Genomic DNA, 27,341 nt, shown 5'->3' with positions numbered 1-27,341 from the left:
GAGCTCATACCAGAGATCGGTAGTGTAGCAGTAATAGTGTTGTACGAGGGAACGGTTCATGATCTACAATTATGGATTATTCGGCAGGAGTTGGCTCAAGAAAATAAAATGGAAATGGTACGCTATCAAAGCTTTGTCATCAGCGGTTGATGATTTGTGTGCTCAAGTGCTGAGCAAATTTCCCTCACTGTTTGAACCGGGAATTGGCAGCTTCAAGGGATCCAAGGTGCAGATTCACCTAGGCCCAGACGCAAGGCCCATCCATCACAAAGCCAGAGCGGTCCCACACATGATGAGAGAAAAAGTCGAGCTCGAATTGGACAGGCTACAACGCGAGGGGGTCATCTCACCAGTCGAATTTAATGAATGAGCCAGTCCCATTTTTCCGGTGTTAAAGAGTGATGGCATGGTCAGGATTTGTGGAGACTACAAGGTCACGATCAACCAAGTTTCGAAACAAGATCAGTACCTGCGACCGAAAGCTGATTTCAACGCTGTTTGTAAAGCTAGCCGGTGGAAAATCGTTCGACAAATTGGATCTAATGTCGGCATACGTGACACAGGAACTGGTTGAATCATCAAAGAAACTTACGTGCATCAACACGCACAAAGGACTGTTTATTTACAACAAGTGCCCTTTTGGCATTCGTTCAGTGGCAGCCATATTTCAGAGAAACATGGAGAGCCTATTGAAATCCGTCCCCAAGACCGTGGTATTCCAAGAGGACATCCTAGCCACAGGTCGTGACACCGCCGAGCACCTGTCACTATCTAGAAGAAGTTCTGCATCATCTGGATAAATTGGGACTCAGGCTGAAACATTCTAAGTGCGTTTTCATGGCACCAGAGGTCAAATTCCTTGGACGAAAGATTGCTGCAGACGTGAAAATAGAGGCCATCAAAAATGTGCCCAAGCCCCAGAATGTGACGGAGCTGCATTCGTTCCTGGGTCTTCTCAACTACTTCAGTAACATCTTACCCAAATTGAGCACAGTATTAGAGCCTTTGCACAAGCTGCTCAGGAAAGGAGATGACTGAGTGTGAGGTGAACTTCAAGACAGAGCCTTTGAGAAGGCTAGAAATCTGTTGTGTTCCCACAAGCTACTGGTATTGTATGACCCATGCAAGCATCTAGTTTTGACCTGTGATGCATTGTCCTATGGAATCGGCTGCGTACTCCAGCAAGCCAATGAGTCAGGCAAACTACAACCAGTTGCCTACGCGTCTCGAAGCCTGTCCAAGGTGGAAAGAGCCTATGGCATGGTAGAGAAAGAAGCTTCAGCATGTGTTTATGGGGTAACAAAAATGCACCAGTACCTTTTTGGGCACGCTTTGAGCTGGAAACTGATCACAAGCCGCTTATAGCGCTGCTCTCAGAACATAAAGATATCAATACCAACACGTCATCCCGCATCCAGAGGTGAGCGCTGACATTATCTGCGTATGATTATGTCATTCGCCATAGACCAGGCACTGACAACTGCGCTGATGCATTGAGCCGGTTACCGTTGCCCACACGGGAGGTGGAAACGCCAATGCCCGCAGAGCTACTCATGGTCATGGATGCCTTTGAGAGTGAAGGGTCGCCTGTCACTGCTCAACAGGTTAAGACCTGGACCAACCAGGATCCGACCCTATCGGTTGTAAAACGTTGTGTTCTTAACGGGGATTGGCCGACCATCCCCAAGGAAATGGGTGATGAAACCAAACCGTACAGCCGTCACAAAGATGAGCTTTCCATCCAGTCCAACTGTTTACTGTGGTGTAATCGTGTTGTAATGCCCAAGAAAGACAGGGTGAGATTTGTACGGGAGTTACACAGTACGCATCCCGGTATTGTCATGATGAAGGCCATCACCAGGTCCCATGTTTGGTGGCCTGGCATTGACTCGGACTTAGAGTCATGCATGCATCAGTGCAGCACTTGCAAGCAGTTATGCAATGCCTCAAAGGAAGCTCCGCTCAGTCTGTGGTCATGGCCATCCAAACCGTGGTCGAGAATCCACATCGGCTTTGCGGGCCCCTTCCTCGGTAAAATGTTTTTTGTGGTGGTGGATACATACTCCAAATGGATAGAATGTGTGATCATGTCATCCAGCACTTCCACTGCCACCATTGTGAACCTGAGAGCCATGTTTGCCACGCATGGTCTGCCAGACATCGTTGTCAGTGACAACGGACCATGTTTCACGAGCCTGGAGTTTCAAGAGTTCATGAAACGCAATGGCATAAAACACGTGAGGTCAGCCCCATTCAAACCCACGTCCAATGGTCAAGTGGAGCGGGCAGTTCAAACCATCAAGCAGAGCCTGAAACCCGTAACTCACGGTTCCTTGCAGATATGCCTGTCACGCATACTGCTCAGTTACAGGACAAGGCCACACACGCTCACTGGGGTCCCCCCTGTGGAACTATTGATGAAGCGAGGCCTCAAAAACAGGCTCTCTCAAGTCCATCTTGACCTTAGTCGAAACCCGACGTCAGCGCCAGCAGTGGTATCATGACCGCGCCGAGGTATCACGCGACATATCTGTAAATGGGTCTGTGATGGATCCATTGGTAAGGATCACGGTTTGCATGTCATCATAGAGCAGCCGGAGTATGGTGACGTACTTTTGGGGGCATCCGAAACGGAGAAGTACGCTCCATAGACCCTCGCGGTTGACAGTGTCGAAGGCCTTTGTAAGGTTGAAGAAGGCCATGTATAAGGGCTGGCGCTGTTCCCTGCATTTTTCCTGCAGCTGTCGTGCTGCAAAGATTATGTCCGTTGTGCCCCGTAGGGGACGAAATCCGCACTGCGACTCCGAGAGAAGCTCCTCGGCCACAGGGAGAAGACGATTGAGGAGGACTCTAGCGATGACTTTCCCAGTGGTTGATAGCAGGGAGATTCCTCTGTAGTTGCTGCAGTCGGACTTGTCCCCTTTTTTAAAGATGGTCACGATCACTGCATCTCTAAGATCTCCCGGCAAGCTCTCCTCCCTCCAGATGAGAGAGATGAGGTCGTGAATGTCATGTATTCCACTATCATTTTAACCCATATATAAGCTGACCTAAGTTGTACACCTTGAGAACATTGACCACAAGGGACGAACTTGTGGGAGACACTCCTAACCTGGACTTTCAGGTATAAAAGGTGAAGCTTCACCCACCTTCATCACTTGAGGTCTTGGTAATAAAGGTAACTGGTCACAGAGTGACCACAAGTATGGGCCTCGTGTGCATTTATACTATATAGTAAGGATATATCAGTGTATTTGCGCCAGTAGTGCCTCTCCGCCATACTTCAGTGCCTCAGCAGGGATTCCATCCGTGCCTGTAGCCTTGTTGTTTTTTAGCTGTCTTATGGCCTTTTCTATCTCATGCAGTGTTGGGGTCTCACTGAGGTGGTGGCGGGTAGCATGCTGCGGGATGGTATTCCTTCCAGCGGGCCCTGACTGCCTCGGTGACCTTGATGAGTGTTTCCATGTTCTTGGCCAGGAGTGGGGTGGGGCCTTGGTAGTTTGGTCCGTATGTGGCCTTGACTGCGGTGAAGAATCCTCGCGCATCATGGCTGTCGGCCAACTGCTGTATCTCCTGTGCTTTCTCCATCCACCACCTGTTCTTTAGATCCCGAGTTTTTTGTTGGACCTTAGTGTTTAGCCATCTGTAATGCTGTAATCACAGACCCAATTCATGTCTGGACTGGGGTCAAGCAGGGCTGCGTCATCGCCCCCAACCCTCTTCGCAGTCTTCCTCGCTGCCATGTTCCACCTCACAGTTGATAAGCTCTCTGCTGGAGTGGAGCTAAACTACAGAACCAGTGGGAAGCTGTTCAACTTTCATGGTCTCCAGGCCAGGTCCAAGACCATTCTAATCTCTGTCGTCGAGCTACAGTATGCGGACGAGGCCTGTGCCTGTGCACACACATAGGCTGAACTCCAGGACATAGTCGACATATTTACTGAGGCGTATGAAAGCATGGGCTTTACGCTAAACATTAGTAAGACAAAGGTCCTCCACCAGCCTCCTTACCGCATAGCACTGCCCCCCAAACATCAAGATCCACGGTGTGGCCCTGGACAACGTGGACCAACGTGGGCCTCCTATCAACAAGAACGGGCATTGATGATGAGATCCAACACTGCCTCCATTGCGCCAGTGCAGCCTTCGGCTGTCTGAGGAAAAGAGTGTTTGAAGGTCAGTCCCTCAAAACTATCGCCAAGCTCATGGTCTACAAGGCCGTAATGATATCCGCCCTCCTGTATGGCTCAGAGACGTAGACCATGTACAGTGGACATCTCAAGTCGCTGGAGAAATACCACCAGCGATGTCTCCGCAAGATCCTGCAAATCCCCTGGGAGGACTGACGCACACACATTAACATCCTCATCCAGGTCAACAACCCCAGCATTGAAGCACTGACCAGACTTGATCAGCTCCGCTGGGCAGGCCACATAGTCCGCATGCCAGACACGAGACTTCCAAAGCAAGCGCTCTACTCGGACCTCGCCGACGGCAAACAAGCCAAAAGCAGGCGGAGGAAACGTTACAAGGACATCCTCAAAGCCTCCCTGATAAAGTGCGGCGTCCCCACTGATACCTGGTAGTTCTTGGCCATGGACCGCCTTAGGTGGAGAAAGTGCATTCGGGAGGGCGCTGAGCTCCTCGAGTATCGTCGCCGAGAGCATGCAGAAATCAAGCGCAGGCAACGGAAGGAGCGTGCGGCAAACCAGGCTCCCTGTCCACCCTTTCCCTCAACGACTATCTGTCCGACCTGTGACAGAGACTGTGGTTCTCGTATTGGACTGTACAGCCACCTAAGAACTTATGCTAAGAGTGGAAGCAAGTCTTCCTCGATTCCGAGGGACTGCCTATGATGATGATGATGATGATCTGTAAATGGCCCAATATATGTACTTAACCATGGTCAAGGGCCCAAGTGGCTCCCGGGTAATGTTACGCATAAGGGGGGGTAACCAAGTGTATATGGTTAAGCTCAAGAATGGGCAGATGTGCAGGAAACACATTGATCAAATCAAGCTAAGACACACTGACGAACCGGAGCAGTTGGAAGAAGACACCGCAAGCTTAGACGACTAACCAACTCACGTCCAGCTATCAGAAGAACCCACTCTGGTCAATGCCCAGCCCCAAGTCATGAGAGACTCGGAAAGCACTGGGATTATACTGAGACGGTCAACCAGGGAGCGAAGGGCCCCGGACCGTCTGAACTTTGTAATATGGACTTGTGCCAAGAACTGAGGTGGGGGGGAATGATGTAATGTATATATATAAGGTCTGTCCACCAACAGGGGCAACTACTGTTGGAGGTCCTAGGGTCATAGGTACACTCATGCTGGGCCCGGTATATAACCTGAACTTCACCTTTGTATCTTCACTTCTGGAAGCCATTAAAGACTGACCAGGTTACACCTAGTCACTGGCTCACAGCACAGAGTTCATTGTATCATTTCATACATCACAGGAAAGACGCACCAACATCAGTGTTCTCGATCAGGCCAACATCCCAGCATCAAAGCACTGACCACACTCGACCAGCTCCGTTGGGCCACATCATCTGCCTGCCCAACACAAGACCCCCCAAAGCAAGCGCTCTACTCAGAATTCCTACACGGCAAACAATCCCCAGGTGGGCAAAGGAAACATTTCAAGGACATCCTCAAAGTCTCCTTGATAAAGTGCAACATCCTCACCGACACCTGGGAATCGCTGGCCAAAGACCGCCTTAAGTGGAGGAAGAGCATCCGGGAAGGCACTGAGCACCTCGAGTCTTGTTGTCGAGAGCTTGCAGAAAACTAGCACAGGCAGCGGAAGGAGCGTGCGGCAAACCAGACTCCCTACCCACCCTTTCCCTCAACAACTGTCTGTCCCACCTATGACAGAGACTGTAATTCCCATATTGGGCTGTACAGTCACCTGAGAACTCACTTTTAGAGTGGAGGCAAATGGAGTGTTGGCCTTTATTGCAAGGGGATTAGAGTATAAAAGCAGAGAAGTCCTGCTACAACTGTACAGGGTATTGATGAGGCTATACCTGGAGTACTGCGTACAGTTTTGGTCTCCGTATTTAAGGAAGGATATACAGGTACTTATATTGAAGGCTGTTCAGAGAACGTTCATGAGGTTGATTCCGGAGATGAGGGGGTTGACTCATGAAGATAGGTGGAGTAGATTGGGCCTGTACACACTGGAGTTCAGAAGAATGAAAGATGATCATATCGAAACGTATAAGATTATGAGGGGACTTGACAAGGTGGATGCAGAGAGGATATTGCCACTCATAAGGGAAATTAAAACTCGGGAACATAGTCTTAGAATAAGGGGCCGCCCATTTAAAACTGAGATGAGGAGAAATTTCTTTTCTCAGAGGGTTGTAAATCAATGGAATTCTCTGCCCCAGAGAGCTAAGGAGGTTGAATATATTTAAGGTGGAGATAGATAGATTTTTGAGTGATCAGGGAATAAAGGGTTACGAGGAGCGGGCAGTGAAGTGGAGTTGAGTCAATGATCAGATCAGCCATGATCTTATTGAATGGCGGAGCAGGCTCGAGGGACCAAATGGCCTACTCCTGCTCCTATTTCTTATGTTCCTCGATTTCAAGGGCATGCCTATGATGATGAGATGTTTTTCTATGTTAAAGGCACTTTTAATATGCAAATTGTTGTTGTTTGTATTGTGAAACAGTAAATATAGCCTGCATTGCAGTTGCGGTTCATGTTTCAATCTGTTAGCCCTCAATTCCATGGAGGTGGACAGTGTCAGGTGATGCAGTCAAGAGTCAGTGATACTCTGCTGTCACATCACATTACGAAACTCCATTCTTTATTATAAACAATGTATAACTGGTTCTGGGCCAATTTCATGGAACAATCTCCAAGCTGCTTATCTATTCATAGAATGGTATTATTATTCTTTTTACAATCAGGTTAACTCTTTCCAGTAAATACACTTTACTGAACTGAATCAATTGGCTGGATGCACAGAAAATCACAGCACAAATTATAGAACATTTTCTAAACCAAGCTCCCATTTTGTACAATACAGGGAGTATAATCGCCACTGGCAAGCCAAAGGAAACATCTATTACAGCTTCAAGCAGCAATTTAACAACAATATCTCCCTTTGAAGAGAGACACCGAGCAAAATAGCATTACCTCAGTGACCTTCACTGTCTTATAAAAGAGAAAACCATTACTTCAGACAATTGTAATGAGAGTTGGAGAATGGCTGAAAGCTCCCCATTTTGCCAACACTAAATAATTTAAACAGAAGGGGCTGTGCAGAGCTGAATGAATTGATGAATTGTACTGTTTCTGCTGGAAAATCTTGATTAACATCTATCATCCAACTGGAAGCTTGTTGTTCAACTTATTACAGGAACTGAAGCTAATGAAGCAACAATGTATGAAAGCTAAAGCCATTCGTGAAATAAATTAAGTTGATCGTGAAATAATTGAAGTGACATTTCAGATAATGAATGTAAAATTGCTGTTTGCTGTGAAGACCCTCAGGTTTAGACAATATGTCTACAATTTGTCACGTGGGCCTATTTCATTGTCAATATTTATACAACTTCCATATTTGCTCTTTACAAACCTATTACTGGGATGGCATTTGAAAATGGATTATTTACAGTGTGCTAAAAAGTTATTCAAAAGAAATATCATCTTTTATTTCTTGGGACTGAAGCTTTAAGTTCTGATCCAGTTCTGGATGAGCAGAAATTTTCTCCAATTGAATATTGGGAAGACCGAAGCCATTGTTTTTGGTCCGCGCCACAAACTCCATTCCCTAGCCACTGACTCCATCCCTCTCCCCAACCTCTGTCTGAGGCTGAACCAGACTATTCGCAACCTTGGTGCGATATTTAACCCTGAAATGAACTTTCGACCACATATCCGCAGCATAACAAAGACCGTCTATTTCCACCTCCGTAACATTGCCCGTCTCTGCCCTTGCCTCAGCTCATCTGTTGCTGAAGCCCTCATCCATGTCTTTACCTCTAGACTTGACTAATCCAACGCACTCCTGGCTGGCCTCCTACATTCTACCCTACGTAAACTAGAGGTGAACCAAAACTCGGCTGCCCATGTCCTAACTCGCACCAAGTCCCACTCACCCATCACCCCTGTGCTCGCTGACCTATATTGGCTCCTGGTTAAGCAACGCCTCAATTTCAAAATTCTCATCCTTGTTTTCAAATCCTTCCATGGCCTCGCCCCTCATTATCTCTGTAATCTCCTCCAGCCCCCCAACCCCTCCGAGGTGTCTGCGCTCCTCTAATTCTGTCCTCCTGAGCATCCCTGATTGTAATCACTCAACCATTGGTGGCCGTGCCTTTTGTTGCCTAAGCCCCAAGCTCTGGAATTCCCTGCCTAAACCTCTCCGCCTCTCTACCTCTCTTTCCTCCTTCAAGACATTCTTTAAAACCTACCTCTTTGACCAAGCTTTTGGTCACCTGTGCTAATTTCTCCTTATGCGGTTCGGTGTCAAATTTTTTATCTCATAATACTCCTGTGAAGCACCTTAGGACGTTTCTCTACATTAAAGGTGCTATATAAATACAATTTGTTGTTGGTGTTGAGACTGAAGATTTAAGTTCTGATTTTATTACTGTCAGCAGTCAGTTTAGAGAGTTTAGAGAGTTTATGCAGCGTTGAGTATATTCAGTTCTTATTCATTCGAGGGTGTGGCAAGTTCCACTCTGCAGCGATTATTGTAGAGTTAAAATCATGAAACAGGTAGATTCATTGTAATTAAGTACCTAAACAGTAGGAAATCAGAGATTTGACTCCTGTAAGTCACCAGGCGTGAAATTCAGCGGCAGAGCTGAGCAGAATAAGTACAAGGGAGGCCCATTTCACTGATCGGCAGGGTGGCCTTAATTGTGGAAGAGACTTTGTGACCAGAACGAGATCAGAAATAATGAGAACCAATGTCAATTCTGCCCTACACTCCCTCCCACTCCCCCCAAAAATCCCTACACAATAGGAGAGATGCCATGATGGTTCAAGCCATTCTCAATGAAAAAGGGAACCCGCAGAAAGTCTGGAAATGATTCAAATACTTGAAGAAAACCGATTAGAAGACTGCATTCAACAGCCAGGCAAAGAGATCAAGTAACAGAGATCCTGAGCAGTGAAGGAACGACCAGATGTAGAGAAAAGCTTGGCGCGACTGTGTAGCCAGAAGTGTATGGAAGGCGGATATGAACCAACATTGGGGCCTTTAAAATGAGCCGAGGCAAGTTCATCCAGAACGGACAACAGATAGGATGGACAACAGTGACAATGCTGACATTAAGCATTACGTCATCTAATACTTTTAACGCTAGTGTAATGAAGGTGCTGTGCTACACTATTAAAATGTACATTTCTTCATTTACAGGTGAACTAGATGCATCTGGAGTCTTATAACTCACAAAACTGCACACATTACAATCAAGGAGAATTGGGCCAGGCACTGTGCTTGTAATTCTTCTGCTGGCTCGTGCACTGAATGCAAAAATTCAAAGCAATCAAGGTCCACGTATGCAATTTGCTTTTGTTCGTATGAAGCAATTACATTTCTGACAAAGCTTTTTATGTATTTTTCATTCATAGAATGGAGCAAAAATGCAGCATTAACCTCTAATCCGGAATAATGGCTTACAGGAGCCACACATTTTCTGTATGGTCTTGAACCTCAATAATTGTTCCTTCGTAACCTTTATTGTAGCCTTCCAATGTATGAAACATAGGGGGCGAAATTCCCCACCACCCGATTGGGAACGATAAGCGGCTCAGGGCGGGACTTCCTGCGCCCGGCGCGGACATCCCGGCCCAGCCGCCAATTTGTGGTTATCGTCTCTCACAGGAAGTGGAGTGCAATCTCGTGCGTTCCACTTCCTGTTGGGGTGGGTTCCTGGGCGCTACTTGGATGTGTTCATTAACGCTGCGCGGCTGCACTGTGTAGCGCTGATGCATTTCAATGCCTCTCCGCTTCGGTTAAAGGGGAGGGGTGCTACGCAATCTGCTGGGCCTCTGATGGCCTCCACTGAACCACCAGGGCGGCATGGTGCCGACGCCGTGGCCCGGCACCCAAAACAGAGTGCAGGGGTACGCAATGGCGTCCAGACCAGACAACAGAGGCGAGTCGGCCAAACCGGCAAGGTGGCAGCGCAGCGTGCTCTCCACTTCCCCTTTAACCTCCGCACCGTGAACGAATGATGGAGCGGTTTGCGACCCACGAGTCTGCCGCTGACCTTGCTCATGCCAGTCCCACAGGGCGCTGACCAATGACAACCACGGGGTGGAAAGGGGTCGGCGCTGGCACTAAGGGGTCGCCGCGCATGGTGGTGATGTCATCGCGTTTGCGCCACATCTCTGCTAACTCCCGCACAATTTCACAGGAGCCGGTAATGCCCGGGTGAAAACAGTTCTGCGCCCCGTGTCCCCTGGAGGCGCTAATGGGCGTCAACAAACAGGGCAATTTCCACTGCTGAGTGTAAGGCTTTAATTGCAGGAAAGCATAAAACAAATGAATCATAATCTGCTCAACTTTACTAGATTTCAAATTAATTCGGCTTAACTTCAAAAAAACAGAGGGGCCAAAATTGGGTATCGCCCGGCTGGAGGCGACAGCTTTTCCGAGGCCGGACATTCTGCGCCCGGTGCAGAGGTCCCGCCCCGGAAGCGAAATTGGGCTTTACTGCCCCTGACAGAAAGTGGAGCACATTATCGCGCGCTCCACTTCCTCTCGGGGCAGGTTCGGGGGTGCTACCCGGGCAAACGTCAGAGTGCTATGCGCCCTCTCCACGTAGCACTGATGTGATCCAGGGGCCCTCCCCTTACGTTAAAGTGGAGGGATGCTGCGAGCTGTGCATGGCTCTTGATGGGCCTTCACTAGGCCACTGGAGATGCGGAGAACTGTGGCTGCAGCCCAGCACCGAAACTGAGTGCCGGGCTGTACGGTTATGGCCCGGACCCCGTGAAATCGGCAGAGGAAAGGCCCGACTGGGAAGTCGGCAAAAAAAAAATGGCTGCGACCACCTCCCCTTTAAGTTGTGCCTCGCGAGCGAAGTGTGGCCCGGTTTGCAACCTGCAAGGCAGTCACTGACATCATCCATAGCAGCCTCACGGGGCGTGCCCAATTCCTGCTGCGGTGTGAAAAGGGGATGCCGCGCACGCCGATGACGTCATCGCCGGAGGTGCAACGGCCTGGGGCGCCACCAGCGGAGGCGTGGCATTACCGATTTCACCACTCCGCTAACTCCCGCGCAATTTTGCAGTAGCTGGTAGCCGCCCCCTCTCCTAATGGATGAAAACACTGTTGCGCCCTGTTAGCGCCCCCCGGAGGCGCTGACGACAGACACACAGCAGGGGAATTTCGCCCACAGAATGTATTTAACTCTGGGGGGGGCTGGTTACTAAGGTTACTGTACGTGGTGCAACCAAAAAGAGAGAGGACTGAGCTGTAAGACAGCACACATGCAAAGGGCTTGGTGCGTGGTAGGATACAGCTTGCCGGGCCACCGGAATGCGGATATACCATTTTGAATCACAAGGTAAAATTCAGATTTTAATCGAATCCGCCAATGGTCAAGTGAAACGATGATTTTACATCCCGCATGATATTACTCGCCATTTAAGTAACTGGAGAGTAATATCAGCGTTCCACCGCATCCCGTGATTTTCTGTAATCTCTCAAAATTTCACCAGCGCATATTTCAAGCTCTCCAAATCCCTATGCCATGCTCACATAAAGCTGCACTTTCCTCCAGCAAATTGTACAGATCTGTTTGTGTTAGCTGTAGAGGACGGGGTCAAATCCATCAATGTCATGAATTAGGCTGGGAACATAAGCAATAATGAAAGAAGGGGCAAGCACTGGAAGCTTTAGGTTTCGACACTCGCCTGGATTCACAGAGCATCAGTTCTGACTAACACTCGTGACAGTTCAAATCAAATGGATGCTGTCCATTTTTAAGTGCCACAGTACATTTCTCCCAACACTCTATTCCTCCATTTAATAGGAAGAAAAATCCAGAGGATTGCACCCTCAATAATTTGCGATGGTTGTTTTTTTTACAGACCTCAGTCCATAGGACCAAGCTCAAGGATTAGTCCTTCATGGCAATATATCCAAACAGCAGCAACGTGTGTTACTTACCTGTAGAATAACCCAGTGCCCTTCTTTGGCTGCCAGGTCGAGAGCTTGTTCAGCCACCACCTCCTGGCCTTGTCCAAGTGAGACATTGTGCAAGTTTCCATTATCGAACGTGCATCCCAGCTTTTTACCTGTTGTTGAAGAACAGCTGTGAATACAGAGCATGCCATCCATTGTTGATGTGATCTAATTCTCTTGTGCAAAAAATTACGAGTCAGCATTTATGGCTGAAACAATATTAAACACAATATATTGGAGCTTTGGTTACATGAAATCATATACAAAAAAGTAAAGATGCAATATATTTTATCAGATTTTGAGGCATAATCAACTTCTATTTATTATTGGATATAAAGCCTTGACAGGCAATGTAATCTTTAAACTGTCATTAGCCAAATCGCTTGCTGAACTGCTAAACTCAGTTCTATAGAACTAAATTGATCTGTTTAATTCATTACTTCCTCAGTGAAACCACAAACACATCCAGAATTCAATGCTCATGGTACTTTCACCTATAATATCACAAATCCTTGAGCTCAATTTTCCCCAATGCCGTTTTTGGGCGTATTGCAAGAGTTACGCTAATCTTTTTTGGCCCCGATTACACCAAAAAATAACTTGCAAGTTTCCCCATTCAATTTTTTGAAATTGTCACTGCGCAGCCTGTCCTTTAGCTTCAGGGGGATGGAAACTAATGTCTGCGCCGAAAAAACGACGCCCCACCTTCTGCGCATGCGCAAAAAAAAGAAATTTTTTGACCTGATTGCTATGGACGCGCATGCCTAGTACACCTCCCAATCTGTATTCGGCCATTTTTAAAGAGCCAGTTGTGTGAGAGAACTTTAATTCTCAATGGAAAAATCTGAGCTGCAATACAAGATGCAACGTGGCTCAAGGACCAAGAATTTCTCACAGGATGAAGTGGAGAAACTAGTTACTGTAATTGAGGCCAGATGGCACGAGCTAGACACCAGCAGAGGTCACATCAAAGTTTCACCAAAAGAAATGAAGAAACGCTGGAACCAACTTGCAGAAGATTACTGTGCAATGGTGACCACCCGAGGTCTGGAGGCCAGTGCAAAAAGAAGTGGCAGGGCCTTGGTCAAGTAGTTAGTGTAAGTAATATTTTCATTTATTCAATCGAATTGCGATTGTAAATGTGACCACCTGTATATGTCCCACCCAGCAGAAAGACACCCACTCTAAAAAGGAATATTTTCATCTTTGCAAAGGAAGGTGGCACACAACAAAAGGGAAAGAACTCGAACAGGACACACTGACACACTTGGAAGACAGGGTCGCTGCCTGGAGAAAAGCAACCACCACTGCACAAGCTGGGCCCACACTCGAGGGAGAGAGTAAGTCCTGCAAATTCCACAGTCTGACTTTGGTAAATGTTAAGTATTGCGTGTGCTAGCCATGCTTCGGTTCATAGAAATATAGAAACATAGAAAATAGGTGCAGGAACAGGCCATTTGGCCCCTCGAGCCTGCACCGCCATTCAATATGATCATGGCTGATCATGCAACTTCAATACCCCACTCGCGCCTTCTCTCCATACCCGCTGATCCCCTTCGCCGTAAGGGCCACATCTAAATCCCTCTTGAATATATCCAAAGGACTGGACTCAACAACTTTCTGTGGTAGAGAATTCCACAGGTTCACCACTCTGGGTGAAAAAGTTTCTCCTCATCTTGGTCCTATATGGCTTACCCCTTATCCTTAGACTGTGACCCCTGGTTCTGGACTTTCCCAACATTGGGAACATTCTTCCTGCATCTAACCTGTCCAGTCCCGTCATAATTTTATATGTTTCTATGAGATCCCCTCTCATTCTTCTAAATTCCAGTGAGTATAAGCCTAGTCTTTCTTCATATGTCAGTCCTGCCATCCCGGGAATTAGTCTGGTGAACCTTCACTGCACTCCCGCAATCCTTCCTCAGATTAGGAGACCAAAACTGCACACAATGCTCAAGGTGTGGTCTCACCAAGACTCAAATCCTCTTGCTATGAAGGCCAGCATGCCATTTGCTTTCTTTACTGCCTGCTTTACCTGCATGCCTACCTTCAGTGACTGATGTACCACGACACCCAGGTCTCGTTGCACCTCCCCTTTTACTAATCTGTCACCATTCAGATAATAATCTGCCTTCGTGTTTTTGCCACCAAAGTGGATAACCTCACACTTATCCACATTATACTGCATTTGCGATGCATTTGCCCATTCACCTAACCTATCCAAGTCACCCTGCAGCCTCTTGGCATCCTCCTCACAGCTCACACTGCCACCCAGCTTAGTGTCATCTGCAAACTTGGAGATATTACACTCAATTCCTTTGTCCAAATCATTAATCTATATTGTAAATAGCTGGTATCCTCTGAACCTTGCGGCACTCCACTAGTCACTGCTTGCCATCTGCCAACCAGTTCTCTATCCGCATCAATACATTACCCCCAATACCATGTGCTTTAATTTTGCACACTAATCTCTTGTGTGGGACCTTGTCAAAAGCCTTTTGAAAATCCAAATACACCATATCCACTGGTTCTCCCTTGTCCACTCTATTAGTTACATCCTCAAAAAATTCCAGAAGATTTGTCAAGCATGATTTCCCTTTCATAAATCCATGCTGACTTGTACCGACTGCTTTCCAAATGCGCTGCTATTACATCTTTAATAATCGATTCCAGCTTTTTCCCCACCACCAACGTCAGGCTAACTGGTCTATAATTCCCTGTTTTCTCTCTCCCTCCTTTTTAAAAAAATTGGGTTACATTAGCTACCCTCCAATTCATAGGTATTGATCCAGAGTCCCTGGAATTTGGGAAAATGATTGCCAATGCATCTGTTATTTCCAGGGCCACTTCCTTAAGTACTCTGCGATGCAGACTATCAGGCCCTGGGGATTTATCGGCCTTCAGTGCCATCAGTTTCCCTCGCACCATTTCCTGACTAATAAGGATTTCCCTCAGTACCTCCTTCTCGCTAGACCCTCGGTCCCCTAGTATTTTGGGGAGGTTATTCGTGCCTTCCCTAGTGAAGACAGAACCAATGTATTTGTTCAATTGGTCTGCCATTTCCTTGTTCCCCATTATGAATTCACCTGATTCTGACTGCAAGGGACTTCATAGGGATGTCTCTGTCAACTATGTTTCGGTTGATGCAATGTGCTATCATTCATCGTGGTCCTTCAAATGGGTCTGCTGCCTGTGCTGTGTGAGCCTACTCATGCCACCCACCCTGCCCCCTCCTCTGCAGCTAACCATTTGTCTGTTCTGTTATATTTTGCAGAACTTGAGGCCAACCCTGACGAGGCTGAAGCTGATGCAGAAGAAGATTCAGACACGGACGAGCCTGAAGAGAACATCTTCCAATCCCACCTTCCAGACCAAGAGCATGGAGGTGAGGGTGAGGGGGAGGGGATGGATGAAGCCCCCATTCTTGTACTCACACTGAAGAAGGTGCAGATGCCGCCCATTGAGGTGTCAGGCCCTTTCCTGAACGGTGCGAGTGTTGGGACATTCCATGGTTTCTCACAGTCCGAGGCTGGGGATTCCAGTGGGATGCAGCGAGGGACAACCAGGGTAAGGAGGGGAAGGAGAGCTCGACAGTGCTCGCCTGGGGTGCAGGATCGAACAGATGTGGTTCAGATGATGGCAATGAGTGCGGAGAGCAGAGACCTTACACGATCACTCCTGGACACCATCAGTGGGGTGGGTGATGAGGTATTGGGACTGTTGGGAGAAGTAACAACACTCTCGCGAGAAATGGGAACACTGTCCGGGCACATGAGAGAGGGAATGTCGCAGGTAGCTGATACAATGTCGATGAACATGAGGGAGGAAATGTTGCAGGTAATTGAGACACTGTCGGCGAACATGAGGGAGGAAATGTTGGAGTTAGCTGCTGCAATAAAGGAACACGCGCCCAGAATCAACTGCCACTCCCACCCCAATCACCAGACCAACCCCTGAAGACACCCAAGCCGGGCCTTTCACATTACCCCACACCCCCCCATTAAGAAGTGCGCATTACCCGAGATGCTCGAAAGAATAAGCTAGGTACTAACCCAAGAAACGCTGCGCCACCGCCTGCGGACAGGGGTGGAGTCAACAAGACCAAGCACAGCGGGCGGTCTTAGAATACGGTGGGGGAGAGATGGGTGCAGCCTTTCTTTGCTGTTGTTGTTATTATTATTGCTATTACTGTTGCAACTGTTCTTAAATTAAAAGTTTATTGTAAGTTATATAAATTTACAAGTTTAAAAATTTGCAAGTGATCTTAAAGTTTTTAAGTGATCTTAGAGTTTGTAAGTGATCTTAACTGAAAACTTTGATACAAGAATATTTTTATTAAAGTTAAGTTAAACACAAACAAGTGTTAAACTTTTGAATAAAATATATTTTAAATTATAACTGCATCATTTCCATTATGTGTTCCATAATTAACACAACTTTTTGAACTAAAGAAGAATCATTTACATTATTTGTTCCATTAACACAACCAAACATTACAGAACAGGTCCAAACAGGAAACATGGTCCATGTGGAATAGTTGCCGCTGAGCCTTCAGGCAGCAAAGCGTTCACGGATGAACTGCTGGCACAAGGCTCGCTCTCCTCTGCTCTCCTCCGCCATCGTCGTCCAGGTTCAGGGGGTTGCATGGCGTCCTCGTCATCCTCCGCCTCCTCCTCGTCATCTGCATCTTCCTCCTGATCATCAGCCACTCGCAGCTCAGGTGGGTCTTCTACTATCAGCTGCTGTTGCCTCACGATGGCTAAGTTATGCATAATGAGTCCTTAGGTGGCTGAACAATCCAATACGAGAGCCACAGTCCCTGTCACAGTTGGGACAGATTGTCGTTGAGGATAAGGGAGGGTGGGACAGATTTGCTGCACGCTCTTTCCGCTATCTGCACTTGATTTCTGCATGCTCTCGGCGATGAGACTCGAGGTGCTCAGCGCCCTCCCGGATACACTTCCTCCACTTAGGACGGTCTTTGGCTAGGGACTCCCACGTGTCTGAGGGGATATTGCACCTTATCAGGGAAGCTTTGAGGGGATCCTTGTAATGATTCCTCTGCCCACCTTTGGTTCGTTTGCCCTGAAGGAATTCCAAGTAGAGCGCTTGCTTTGAGAGTCTCGTGTCTGGCATGCGGACAATCTGGCCTGCCCAACGGAGCTGATCAAGTGTGGTCAGTGCTTCAATGCTTCAACAAAGGAACACAAAAATAACCTTCCGGATGTACTAGGGGACTGAAGGTCTAGAGAGAAGGAGGAACTGAAGGATATCCTTATTAGGCGGGAAATTGTGTTAGGGAAATTGACGGGATTGAAGGCCGATAAATCCCCAGGGCCTGATAGTCTACATCCCAGAGTACTTAAGGAAGTGGCCTGAGAAATAGTGGATGCATTGGTGATAATTTTCCAACAGTCTATCGACTCTGGATCAGTTCCTATGGACTGGAGAGTAGCTAATGTAACCCCACTTTTTAAAAAAGGAGAGAAAACGGGTAATTATAGACCGGTTAGCCTGACATCAGTAGTGGGGAAAATGTTGGAATCAATCATTAAGGATGAAATAGTAGTGCATTTGGAAAGCAGTGATAGGATTGGTCCAAGTTAGCATGAATTTATGAAGTGGAAATCATGCCTGACAAATCTTCCAGAATATTTTGAGGATGTAACTAGTAGAGTGGACAAGGGAGAACCAGTGGATGTGGTGTATTTGGACTTTCAAAAGGCTTTTGACAAGGTCCCACACAAGAGATTGGTGTGCAAAATCAAAGCACATGGTATTGGGGGTAATGTACTGACGTGGATAGAGAACTGGTTGGCAGACAGGAAGCAGAGAGTCGGGATTAACGGGTCCTTTTCAGAATGGCAGGCAGTGATTAGTAGAGTGCCGCAGGGCTCAGTGCTGGGACCCCAGCTCTTTACAATATATATTAATGATTTAGATGATGGAATTGAGTGTAATATCTCCAAGTTTGCAGATGACACTAAACTGGGTGGCGGTGTGAGCTGTGAGGAGGACGCTAAGAGGCTGCAGGGTGATTTGGACAGGTTAGGCGAGTGGGCAAATACATGGCAGATGCAGTATAATATGAATAAATGTGAGGTTATCCACTTTGGGGGCAAAAACACGAAGGCAGAATATTATCTGAATGGCAGCAGATTAGGAAAGGGGGAAGTGCAGCGAGACCTGGGTATCATGGTTCATCAGTCATTGAAGGTTGGCATGCAGGTACAGCAGGCGGTGAAGAAGGCAAATGGTATGTTGGCCTTCATAGCAAAGGGTTTTGAGTATAGGAGCAGGGAAGTCTTACTGCAGTTGTACAGGGCCTTGGTGAGGCCTCACCTGGAATATTGTGTTCAGATTTGGTCTCCTAATCTGAGGAAGGACATTCTTGCTATTGAGGGAGTGCAGTGAAGGTTCACCAGACTGATTCCCGGGATGGCAGGACTGATATATGAGGAGAAATTGGATCGACTGGGCCTATATTCACTGGAGTTTAGAAGGGGATCTCATAGAAACACATAAAATTCTGACGGGACTGGACAGGTTAGATGCGGGAAGAATGTTCCCGATGTTGGGGAAGTCCAGAACAAGGGGACATAGTCTAAGGATAAGGGGTAAGCCATTTAGGACTGAGATGAGGAGAAACTTCTTCACTCAGAGAATTGTTAACCTGTGGAATTCCCTACCGCAGAGAGTTGTTGATGCCAGTTCATTGGATATATTTTCAAGAGGGAGTTAGATTTGGCCCTTGCGGCTAAAGGGATCAAGGGGTATGGAGAGAAAGCAGGAACGGGGTACTGAAGGAATGCTCAGCCATGATCTTTCTGAATGGTGGTGCAGACTCGAAGGGCCGGATGGCCTACTCCTGTACCTATTTTCTAAGTTTCTATGTTGGCCTGGACGAGTACACTAATGTTGGTGCATCTGTCCTCCCAGAGGATTTGTAGGATTTTGTGGAGACATCGCTGGTGGTATTTCTCCAGCGACTTGAGGTGTCTACTGTACATGGCCCATGTCTTTGAGCCATACAGGATGGCAGGTATTACTACAGCCCTATAGACCATGAGCTTGATGGCAGATTTGAGGGCCTGGTCTTCGAACACTCTTTTCCTCAGGCGACCGAAGGCTGCACTGGAGGAGATGTTGAATCTCGTCATCAATGTCTGCTTTTGTTGATAAGAGGCTCCTGAGGTATGGGAAATGGTCCACGTTGTCGAGGGCCACGCCGTGAATCTTGATGACTGGGGGGCAGTGATGTGCGGCGAGGACAGGCTGGTGGAGGACTTTTGTCTTACAGATGTTTAGCGTGAGGCCCATGCTTTCATACGCCTCAGTAAATACGCCAACTATGTCCTGGAGTTCAGCCTCGGTATGTGTGCAGACGCAGACGTCGTCCGCGTACTATAGCTCGACGACAGAGGTTGGGGTAGTCTTGGACCTGGCCTGGAGATGGCGAAGTTTGAACAGGTTTCCACTGGTTCTGCAGTTTAGTTCCACTCCAGTGGGGAGCTTGTTGACTGTGAAGGGGAGCATGGCAGCGAGGAAGATTGAGAAGACGGTTGGGGCGAGGACGCAGCCTTGTTTGACCCCGGTCCGGATGTGGATTGGGTCTGTAATGGCTCCGTTGCTAAGGATCACGGCCTGCATGTCATCGTGGAGCAGGTGGAGGATGTTGGTGAAATTTTGGGGGCATCCAAAACGGAGGAGGACGCTCCGTAGACCCTCGTGGCTGACAAACTGATCCTCCTTGATGACTTCAACGCCAGGGTCGGCAAAGATACAGCCCTCTGTGATTGGCAGAGATGGGGTAGGGAAATCCAACTCCAGCGGTACCCTACTCCTGACAAAATTTCTGGAACAAAGTTTTCATCACCAACACCTTGTTCTGCCAGAGGGGCAAATACAAGGCATCGTGGCAACACCCTCGCTCCAAACACTGGGACCTGCTCGACAATGTCATCGTCCGGGTCAGGGATCGCAAGAATGTGCGCATCACCCGCACCATGACAGTAGCTGATCACTGCTGGATGGACCACCGCGTAATCCATTGCAATAAGGAAGGAGATGCAGGAAGGCAATGCCCCCAACAGGCAAAGAAGTATGTGGATGATATTCTTAATGCCTCCAGCACAGAATAACAACACGTACTAGCTTTAACTACAGTGCTAGGAGCTCTACAGAGTGCGGGATTAAAAATAAATCCTAGGAAGGTGCAGGTGGGAAGGAGTGAAGTAACATAACTAGGATGTATAATATCACAAGGGAAGAGACAGATGCCTAAGGACAGAAAGGAAGCAATTCAATCAATGCCCAGGCCAGGATCCGTGAAAGGGGTCAGGCAGGTACTAGGGCTATTCAACTACTGCAGAAATGTCGAGATCAGGAAATTGTGGTTATAAGATTAAAACAAGCTCTCACAAGTGCTCCAGCTCTGGGGTTACCCGACCAGAATAGGCCCTTCCACATCTATACCCACCACAGTAAAGCTAATTACATGGGGACAGGCATAGGCTAGTGGCATAGTAATGTCGGGACACATACCCAGCATACTTTTGTAGAATTGCTTCACACAGGAAGGCTAAAAACGGTATCCGACGCGCGAAGGGCTAGGTGGGAAGCAATGCTCTTACCCCCCCAACGGGGAGGCACAATAAAAGACAACTCTGCAGGATAGATCATCATGCAGGGAACGGAGCAGCAGTGTAGCCCGACAGGAGAAGACGAGGGAAGTAGGTAGGCTTGAGGAGGCAGACATGGATCTATATGTACATGGGTCTTGGCGCTATATGTGACATCGCGGATGGGCCATGGTAGATAGCAGTGGACAGGTCAAAAGGGAAGGACGGTTCAAAGGGAGTCAATCAGCTCAAGTGGCTGAATTAGTGGCTCTTACTGAGGCTCTGAGGCTGGCTAGCAGAAAAAGAATAAACATCTATATGGTAGCCTGGAGCAGACAGGGATACATGACCTCAGGAGGAGGGCTCGATTAAACATGAGGAGATTGTTAAAAAATTAGTGGATGCCTCCCTCCTACCCCAGGAGTATGCGATGGGCAGACGAAGCAGCCAAGCGGGTGGCGGAGACAGGTACACTGGCCGGGGAAGCCCAAGTCGGAGTATGTACAATCGGGTCTGAGGAAGTAAACATGCTTAAGTTTAAGGGAGAAGCCACTCAACAGGAAAAGGAGGGGCGTAAGCAGAGAGGGGCCCAACAAGGGACCGATTGGGATATGGAAGAAATAATGGGAATGTGGTGGCCCTGGAATGCATCCAGGGGAGTCTATTACATTTATACCATGGCTATGTCCATACAGGTAGAACCAACATGATAAGCTCGATAAGCTGGTGGTGGAAGGGAATGGGTAGAGATATAGAGGACCACTGTAGAAGGTGCGTGACGTGCGCAAAATACAACCCAGGGGAGAAAGTAAAGGTCAGAATGGGACATCAGCCCCGATTGAAAGGAAAACTTGCATATAGATTTTACTGGACCGTTACCCAGCAACAAGGGGAAGACATACTGCCTAGTTATAATTGTTCAGCAGAAACCGTGGCCTTTATCCTAGCAGAAGAAATAATGCTACTACAGCTGGACTCAAAACAAGGTACACACTTCACAGCGAAGATAATCAAACAGGCCTGCGCTTTACAAGGGATCAGGCAAAAATATCCCATATCATCTGGAATCTTCCAGATTGGGGGAATGAATGAATAGGACCTTAAAAAACAGCCCAAGCCGAGGCAATCGAAGAGACTGGAAAGGGGTGGGTATACAGGATACCCCGAGTGCTGATGAAGCTCAAGGCAACCCCTAGTCGGACGACAGGATTGACACCCTTTAAACTAATGAGACTGCCAGAAGTCTTGGTTTCAGGAAGTGAGGACATAGGACCATATAAAGACAGGATACGGAAATTTGTAATGGAACTCTGTAAGCAGTTACATGACTTTAAAGGCACAGGCTAGAGATCAGCAAATAATCAAGGACTTAGAGAATGACACGAAGGAACAGAAGGTCCAAATACCCCAAATAGGCAGTCAGAGGATGGTAAGTTATGGTGGTTATAAATGGTATCGGCAAATGGAAACTCCCAAGGTCCAATCTCCCAAGGCCCCACCCCACTGCTGCCCAAGAAACGGGGAAACACTCAAAGACACCGAGGCAGTCAGGGCCCGCTGGAAGGAGCACTTCGAAGATCTCCTCAATCGAGACTCTGCCTTTGATTCGCGTGTTCTTGACTCCATCCCGCAGCATGCTACTTGCCACCACCTCAGTAAAATCCCAACACTGCACGATGTAGAAAAAACCGTAAGACAGCTTAAGAACAACAAGGCTACTGGAGTGGATGGAATCCCTGCTGAGGCGCTAAAGTATGGTGGAGAGGTGCTGTTGGCACGAATACATGTCCTCATCTCTCTCATCTGGAGGGAGGAGAGCATGCTGGGAGATCTCAGAGATACAGTGATCGTGACCATCTTTAAAAAAGGGGACAAGTCCGACTGCGGCAACATCAGAGGAATCTCCCTGCTATCAGCCACTGTGAAAGTTATCGCGAGAGTCCTCCTCAACCATCTTCTCCCTGGGGCTGAGGAGCTCCTCCCAGAGTCACAGTGCGGATTTCGTCCCCTACGGGGCACAACGGACATGATTTTTGCAGCGCGACAGCTGCAATAAAAATGCAGGGAACAGTGTCAGCCCTTATACATGGCCTTCTTCGACCTTACAGAGGCCTTTGACACTGTCAACCGCTAAGTTATGCAGCATTCAGTACACAACAGTGAAGTGACCGACAATCTCAGGGGAGTATTGCAAGTAGCCTCCGGAGTGGTCCAGGCATCGGTAATGCTGCTTCAAGGTGACAATGGTCCTCGCTATGTGCGACATGTTGTATTCCCAGTCAGCTTCCGTCTGGGTTATACATAGGGGCGTCATGAGCCAGGTGGCGAGCCTGTACCCTTTGTCTTCCAGCAGCCAGCTCTGCCGTACTGGTTGCTGCTGAAACATGGCAGATATAGCGTTCTTGCGTAGGATGAACGCATCATGGGTGCTCCCAGGGTATCTCGCATCAACTGACATGATGCGATGCATATCGTCACACATGAGCTGCACATTAACGGAGTGGAAGCCTTTTCTGTTCCCATACATCTCGGAATCCTCCAAAGGTGCTCGCAAGGTGATGTGGGTACAATCAATGCAGCTCTGTACATTTGGGAAGCCAGCAATCCTTGAGAAGCCCACAGCCTTTTCACGCATTGCCTGGACGGTCATGGGGAACTTTATTTAGTCATTCCTCCAGGCATATAGTGCAGCTGTCACCTGCCAAATGCAGATATGTGTTGCATGTTGAGAAATGGTGCACATATCCCCAGTTGTGGCCTGGAATGATCAAGATGTAGAGAATGAAAGTGCAGCTGTAACCTTCACTTCAACTGACAAAGCAGTCCTCCTGATGCATCCAGGTTGGAGATCTGCTTTTACTAATTCACAGATCTCGGTTACAACTTCTTTGCGAAAATGTAGCCTTCTCACACAGTCTGCATCACTCAGGTGCAGGTATGAATGCCTGACTCAATATACTCGATGTGAGTAAGGCCTCCTGCCCATCATCCTACATGCTCTGAGGTTCCTCATGTGATGACTTTGAATCAATCGTCTCCTCCGCAGCACCATCATGCAGAAGGCTTGCACGAGGTATGGCATTGTCAATATTGCGCCCATAATTAAATTGTAACTTTGCAAGAAGCTCAAAACAGTTGATAAAGGAGATAAAGCTTCTCTCCTCTCTCTCTACCCACAAGGTCTACGGCCTAGTATGGATCACACCCTGGTCTGCGCATGCGCAATAAGCTTGCTTAGAACAAGAAACTAGGCATTCAATGAGGACATTTGGGCAACAAAGTCTAATGCAATTATTTAATTTTAGATTGTTTTCAAAGTACTGACTGAACGTCTCCTCGCCAGGCTTGAGGGTCGGCTGGCAGAATTGCTCCCTCACACAGACACAGGAGCTAAACAAACACCCGCCTGCCCCCACTGGCTCTTCTTATCCCTTCAGTTCTTCTTCAACCACCCACCCAGTCTTCTTTTAAAGCCGAGCCCCGAGCACCTGTGTCCGGGTGAGAGAGCGATTCTGCTGGCCGCCGCTCCAACCCTTGAGCCCGGTGAGGAGACGTTCGGTGGTGAAGTGGCACTTTGAAATAAATCAAAGTGAAAGAATTGCATTGGACTTCCATTTTCTCCATTTTGAGTTTCAAAAAATTGAGCTCCATGATTCATATCCTTTGTCTTCTTGACTCCCTCCAAAACATCGCATAAAAACAATGGTGTCTTTCTGCATCGATTTTTTTTAATGTGCGCTGTTTTTTCTTAAGTGCCTAGAATGTTTTTTGGGAGTGCTCACATATGCCATCCAAGGAAAAATGTAAGTTGGCCAAACTTGCTTAAATGTGAAAAACTGGCACAGACATCGGTTACACCCCCTATGACGCAAAAAAAAACCTAACCTAAAAAAATTGTAACTAACTGAGTTACGCTGGTTTAGAAACTTTGGGGAAACTTGAATATTTTAATATACGCCAAAAAAAGCGGCGCTGCCCAAAAAACAGCGCAGATAACCGAGGAAAATTGAGCCCAACAAGTGAAAATACATAACAACATAAGAACATAAGAATTAGGAACAGGAGTAGGCCATCTAGCCCCTCGAGCCTGCTCCACCATTCCACAAGATCATGGTTGATCTGGCCGTGGACTCAGCTCCACTTACCCGCCCGCTCCCCGTAACCCTTAATTCCCTTATTGGTTAAAAATCTATCTATCTGTGACTTGAATACATTCAATGAGCTAGCCTCAACTGCTTCCTTGGGCAGAGAATTCCACAGATTCACAACCCTCTGGGAGAAGAAATTCCCTCTCAACTCGGTTTTAAATTGGCTCCCCCGTATTTTGAGGCTGTGCCCGCTAGTTTCAAGTCTCCCCTACCATGGAAACAACCTCTCTGCCTCTATCTTGTCTATCCCTTTCATTATTTTAAATGTTTCTATAAGATCACCCCTCATCCTTCTGAACTCCAACGAGTAAAGACCCAGTCTACTCAATCTATCATCATAAGGTAACCCCCTCATCTCCGGAATCAGCTGAGTGAATCGTCTATGTACCCCCTCCAAAGCCAGTATATCCTTCCTTAAGTAAGGTGACCAAAACTGCACACAGTACTCCAGGTGCGGCCTCACCAATACCCTATACAGTTGCAGCAGGACCTCCCTGCTTTTGTACTCCAACCCTCTCGGAATGAAGGCCAACATTCCATTCGCCTTCCTGATTACCTGCTGCACCTGCAAACTAACTTTTTGGGATTCATGCACAAGGATGCCCCATGTCCGGCCAGTTATACGTCGTTTGCGTGGAGCCTTTCCTGCGCCTCTTGCGGACGAGGTTGACGGGACTGGCTCTGCAAGGGCCGGGCGTGGAGGTCGTCCTCTCGGCTTACGCCGATGACGTGCTCCTCGCGATAGAGGATCCCGCTGACCTGCGGAGGATGCGTGAGTGCCAGGAGATTTACTCGGCCGCGTCCTCCGCCAGGATCAACTGGGAGAAATGTTCCGGACTCCTGGTGGGTCAGTGGCGGGTGGACTCCCTGCCGGAGGAGCTCAGGCCTTTTGCCTGGAGCACGACCCATCTCCTCTATCTGGGAGTCTACCTTAGCCCCGACGAGGGAGCCTGGCCGGCGAACTGGCAGGAGCTGGAGGCCAAGGTCGCCGCTCGCCTAGGGCGCTGGACAGGACTGCTCCGAGTGCTGTCCTACAGGGGTCGAGCGCTAGTCATAAACCAGCTGGTGGCCGCAATGCTGTGGTACCGGCTGGTCACTTTGACCCCTCCCCCTGCGTTTGTCGCCAAGATACAGAAGAAGCTGGTGGACTTCTTCTGGAACAACAGGAAGCACTGGGTCTCTGCCGCGGTCTTGAGTCTCCCGCTTGAGGAGGGCGGTCAGTCGTTGGTGTGCGTCAGCGCCCAGCTCGCGACTTTCCGTCTTCAGACCCTGCAGAGATACCTTTACGTCGAGCCCCCTCCTAGGTGGTGCGCTCTGGCGAGGTATTTCTTCCGCCAGCAGCTCGACCTCAATTATGACACGCAGCTCGTGTTTGTGAACTTGGGGGGTGCCAGGACCGCCCTCCGGGAGCTGCCTGTCTTTTACAGGGAACTCATCAGGGTCTGGAACAAAGTCTCCACCAAGCGCAGCTCTCCGCTGGCTGGAGTGGCGGCCGTCCTGCAGGAACCGCTGCTCGGGAATCCGTACCTCCACGGCCGAGGCTTTATGTGGCGGTCGGAAGAGAGGGCTGTGGCTGGTGAGGTGACCAGGGTCAGGGACCTGCTCGATGGCGGAGGAGCGGGCTGGATGGCGCCAGACACGCTGGCGCGGCGCCTAAATTCTGCCAACGTCCGCCACGCGGCCGATGCCATCGAGTCGCTAAAAACAGCTCTGGGCCCTGACTCCGTTAGGTGCATCGAGGAGGCTCAAGCACGTGGGGAGATCCCGTCCGAACTGACCCCCGTCCGGACGGAATTCCTCATCGGCGCCAAACCCCGGAACCTCCCTCGGGGGCCGGCGCCTCACAACTTGAGCCGCCTCGGGGAAATCCCCTCCGTGCCTTTCAGTTCCGCGCGGAGGGGTTTCCTGTACGGGCTGCTCCTGCACACCCTCAACTTTGCCATCCTCGCCGGCCGTCCGGACACGCCATGGCGTACCATCTTGCCGTCCGGAGGAGGCGGGGGTCCCCGATGGAGGGCACTCTACGCAGGGGTCCTCCCACTATTCATCGGGGACTTGGCCTGGAGGGTGGTGCACGGAGCAGTGCCGTGCAACAAATTTTTAAGCCGGTTCACGGACTCCCAGGCCGCCTGCAATTTCTGCGGTCTGGAGGAGTCCGTGTTCCATGTTTTTATTGAATGCACAAGGTTGCAGCCCCTGTTCCACTATTTGAAGGGGCTGCTCCTGAAATTCTGGCTGCACTTCAGTCCCACTCTCCTGATCTTTGGGCACCCTGTGCGGAGGGGAGCGGGTAGGTCCGAAGGCCTCCTCGTAGGACTGCTCCTGGGCACGGCCAAGGGTGCCATCAGCCGGTCCAGGCAGCGGGCGGTCGAGGGGGTCGTTCAACCTGACTGCCTGCCTCTCTTC

At 48.6% G+C, this 27,341-nt stretch overlaps 1 protein-coding gene across 2 annotated transcripts in view; it reads right to left on the bottom strand.

Moving 5' to 3' along the window:
- Window positions 1-27,341, bottom strand: part of LOC139226653 (dynein axonemal heavy chain 9-like) — a 285,314-nt gene that overhangs the window by 88,346 nt on the left and 169,627 nt on the right. For both annotated transcript variants that reach the window (XM_070857558.1, XM_070857559.1), the window contains exon 15: window positions 12,152-12,279. In XM_070857558.1, the coding sequence (XP_070713659.1) occupies window positions 12,152-12,279 (128 nt within the window). The remainder of the gene's footprint in view (window positions 1-12,151; window positions 12,280-27,341) is intronic.

The sequence above is a fragment of the Pristiophorus japonicus genome, chromosome 16 (genome assembly GCF_044704955.1).
Source record: "Pristiophorus japonicus isolate sPriJap1 chromosome 16, sPriJap1.hap1, whole genome shotgun sequence".
Taxonomy (NCBI): Eukaryota; Metazoa; Chordata; class Chondrichthyes; family Pristiophoridae; genus Pristiophorus; species Pristiophorus japonicus.
This window is presented reverse-complemented; position numbering and strand designations above follow the sequence as displayed.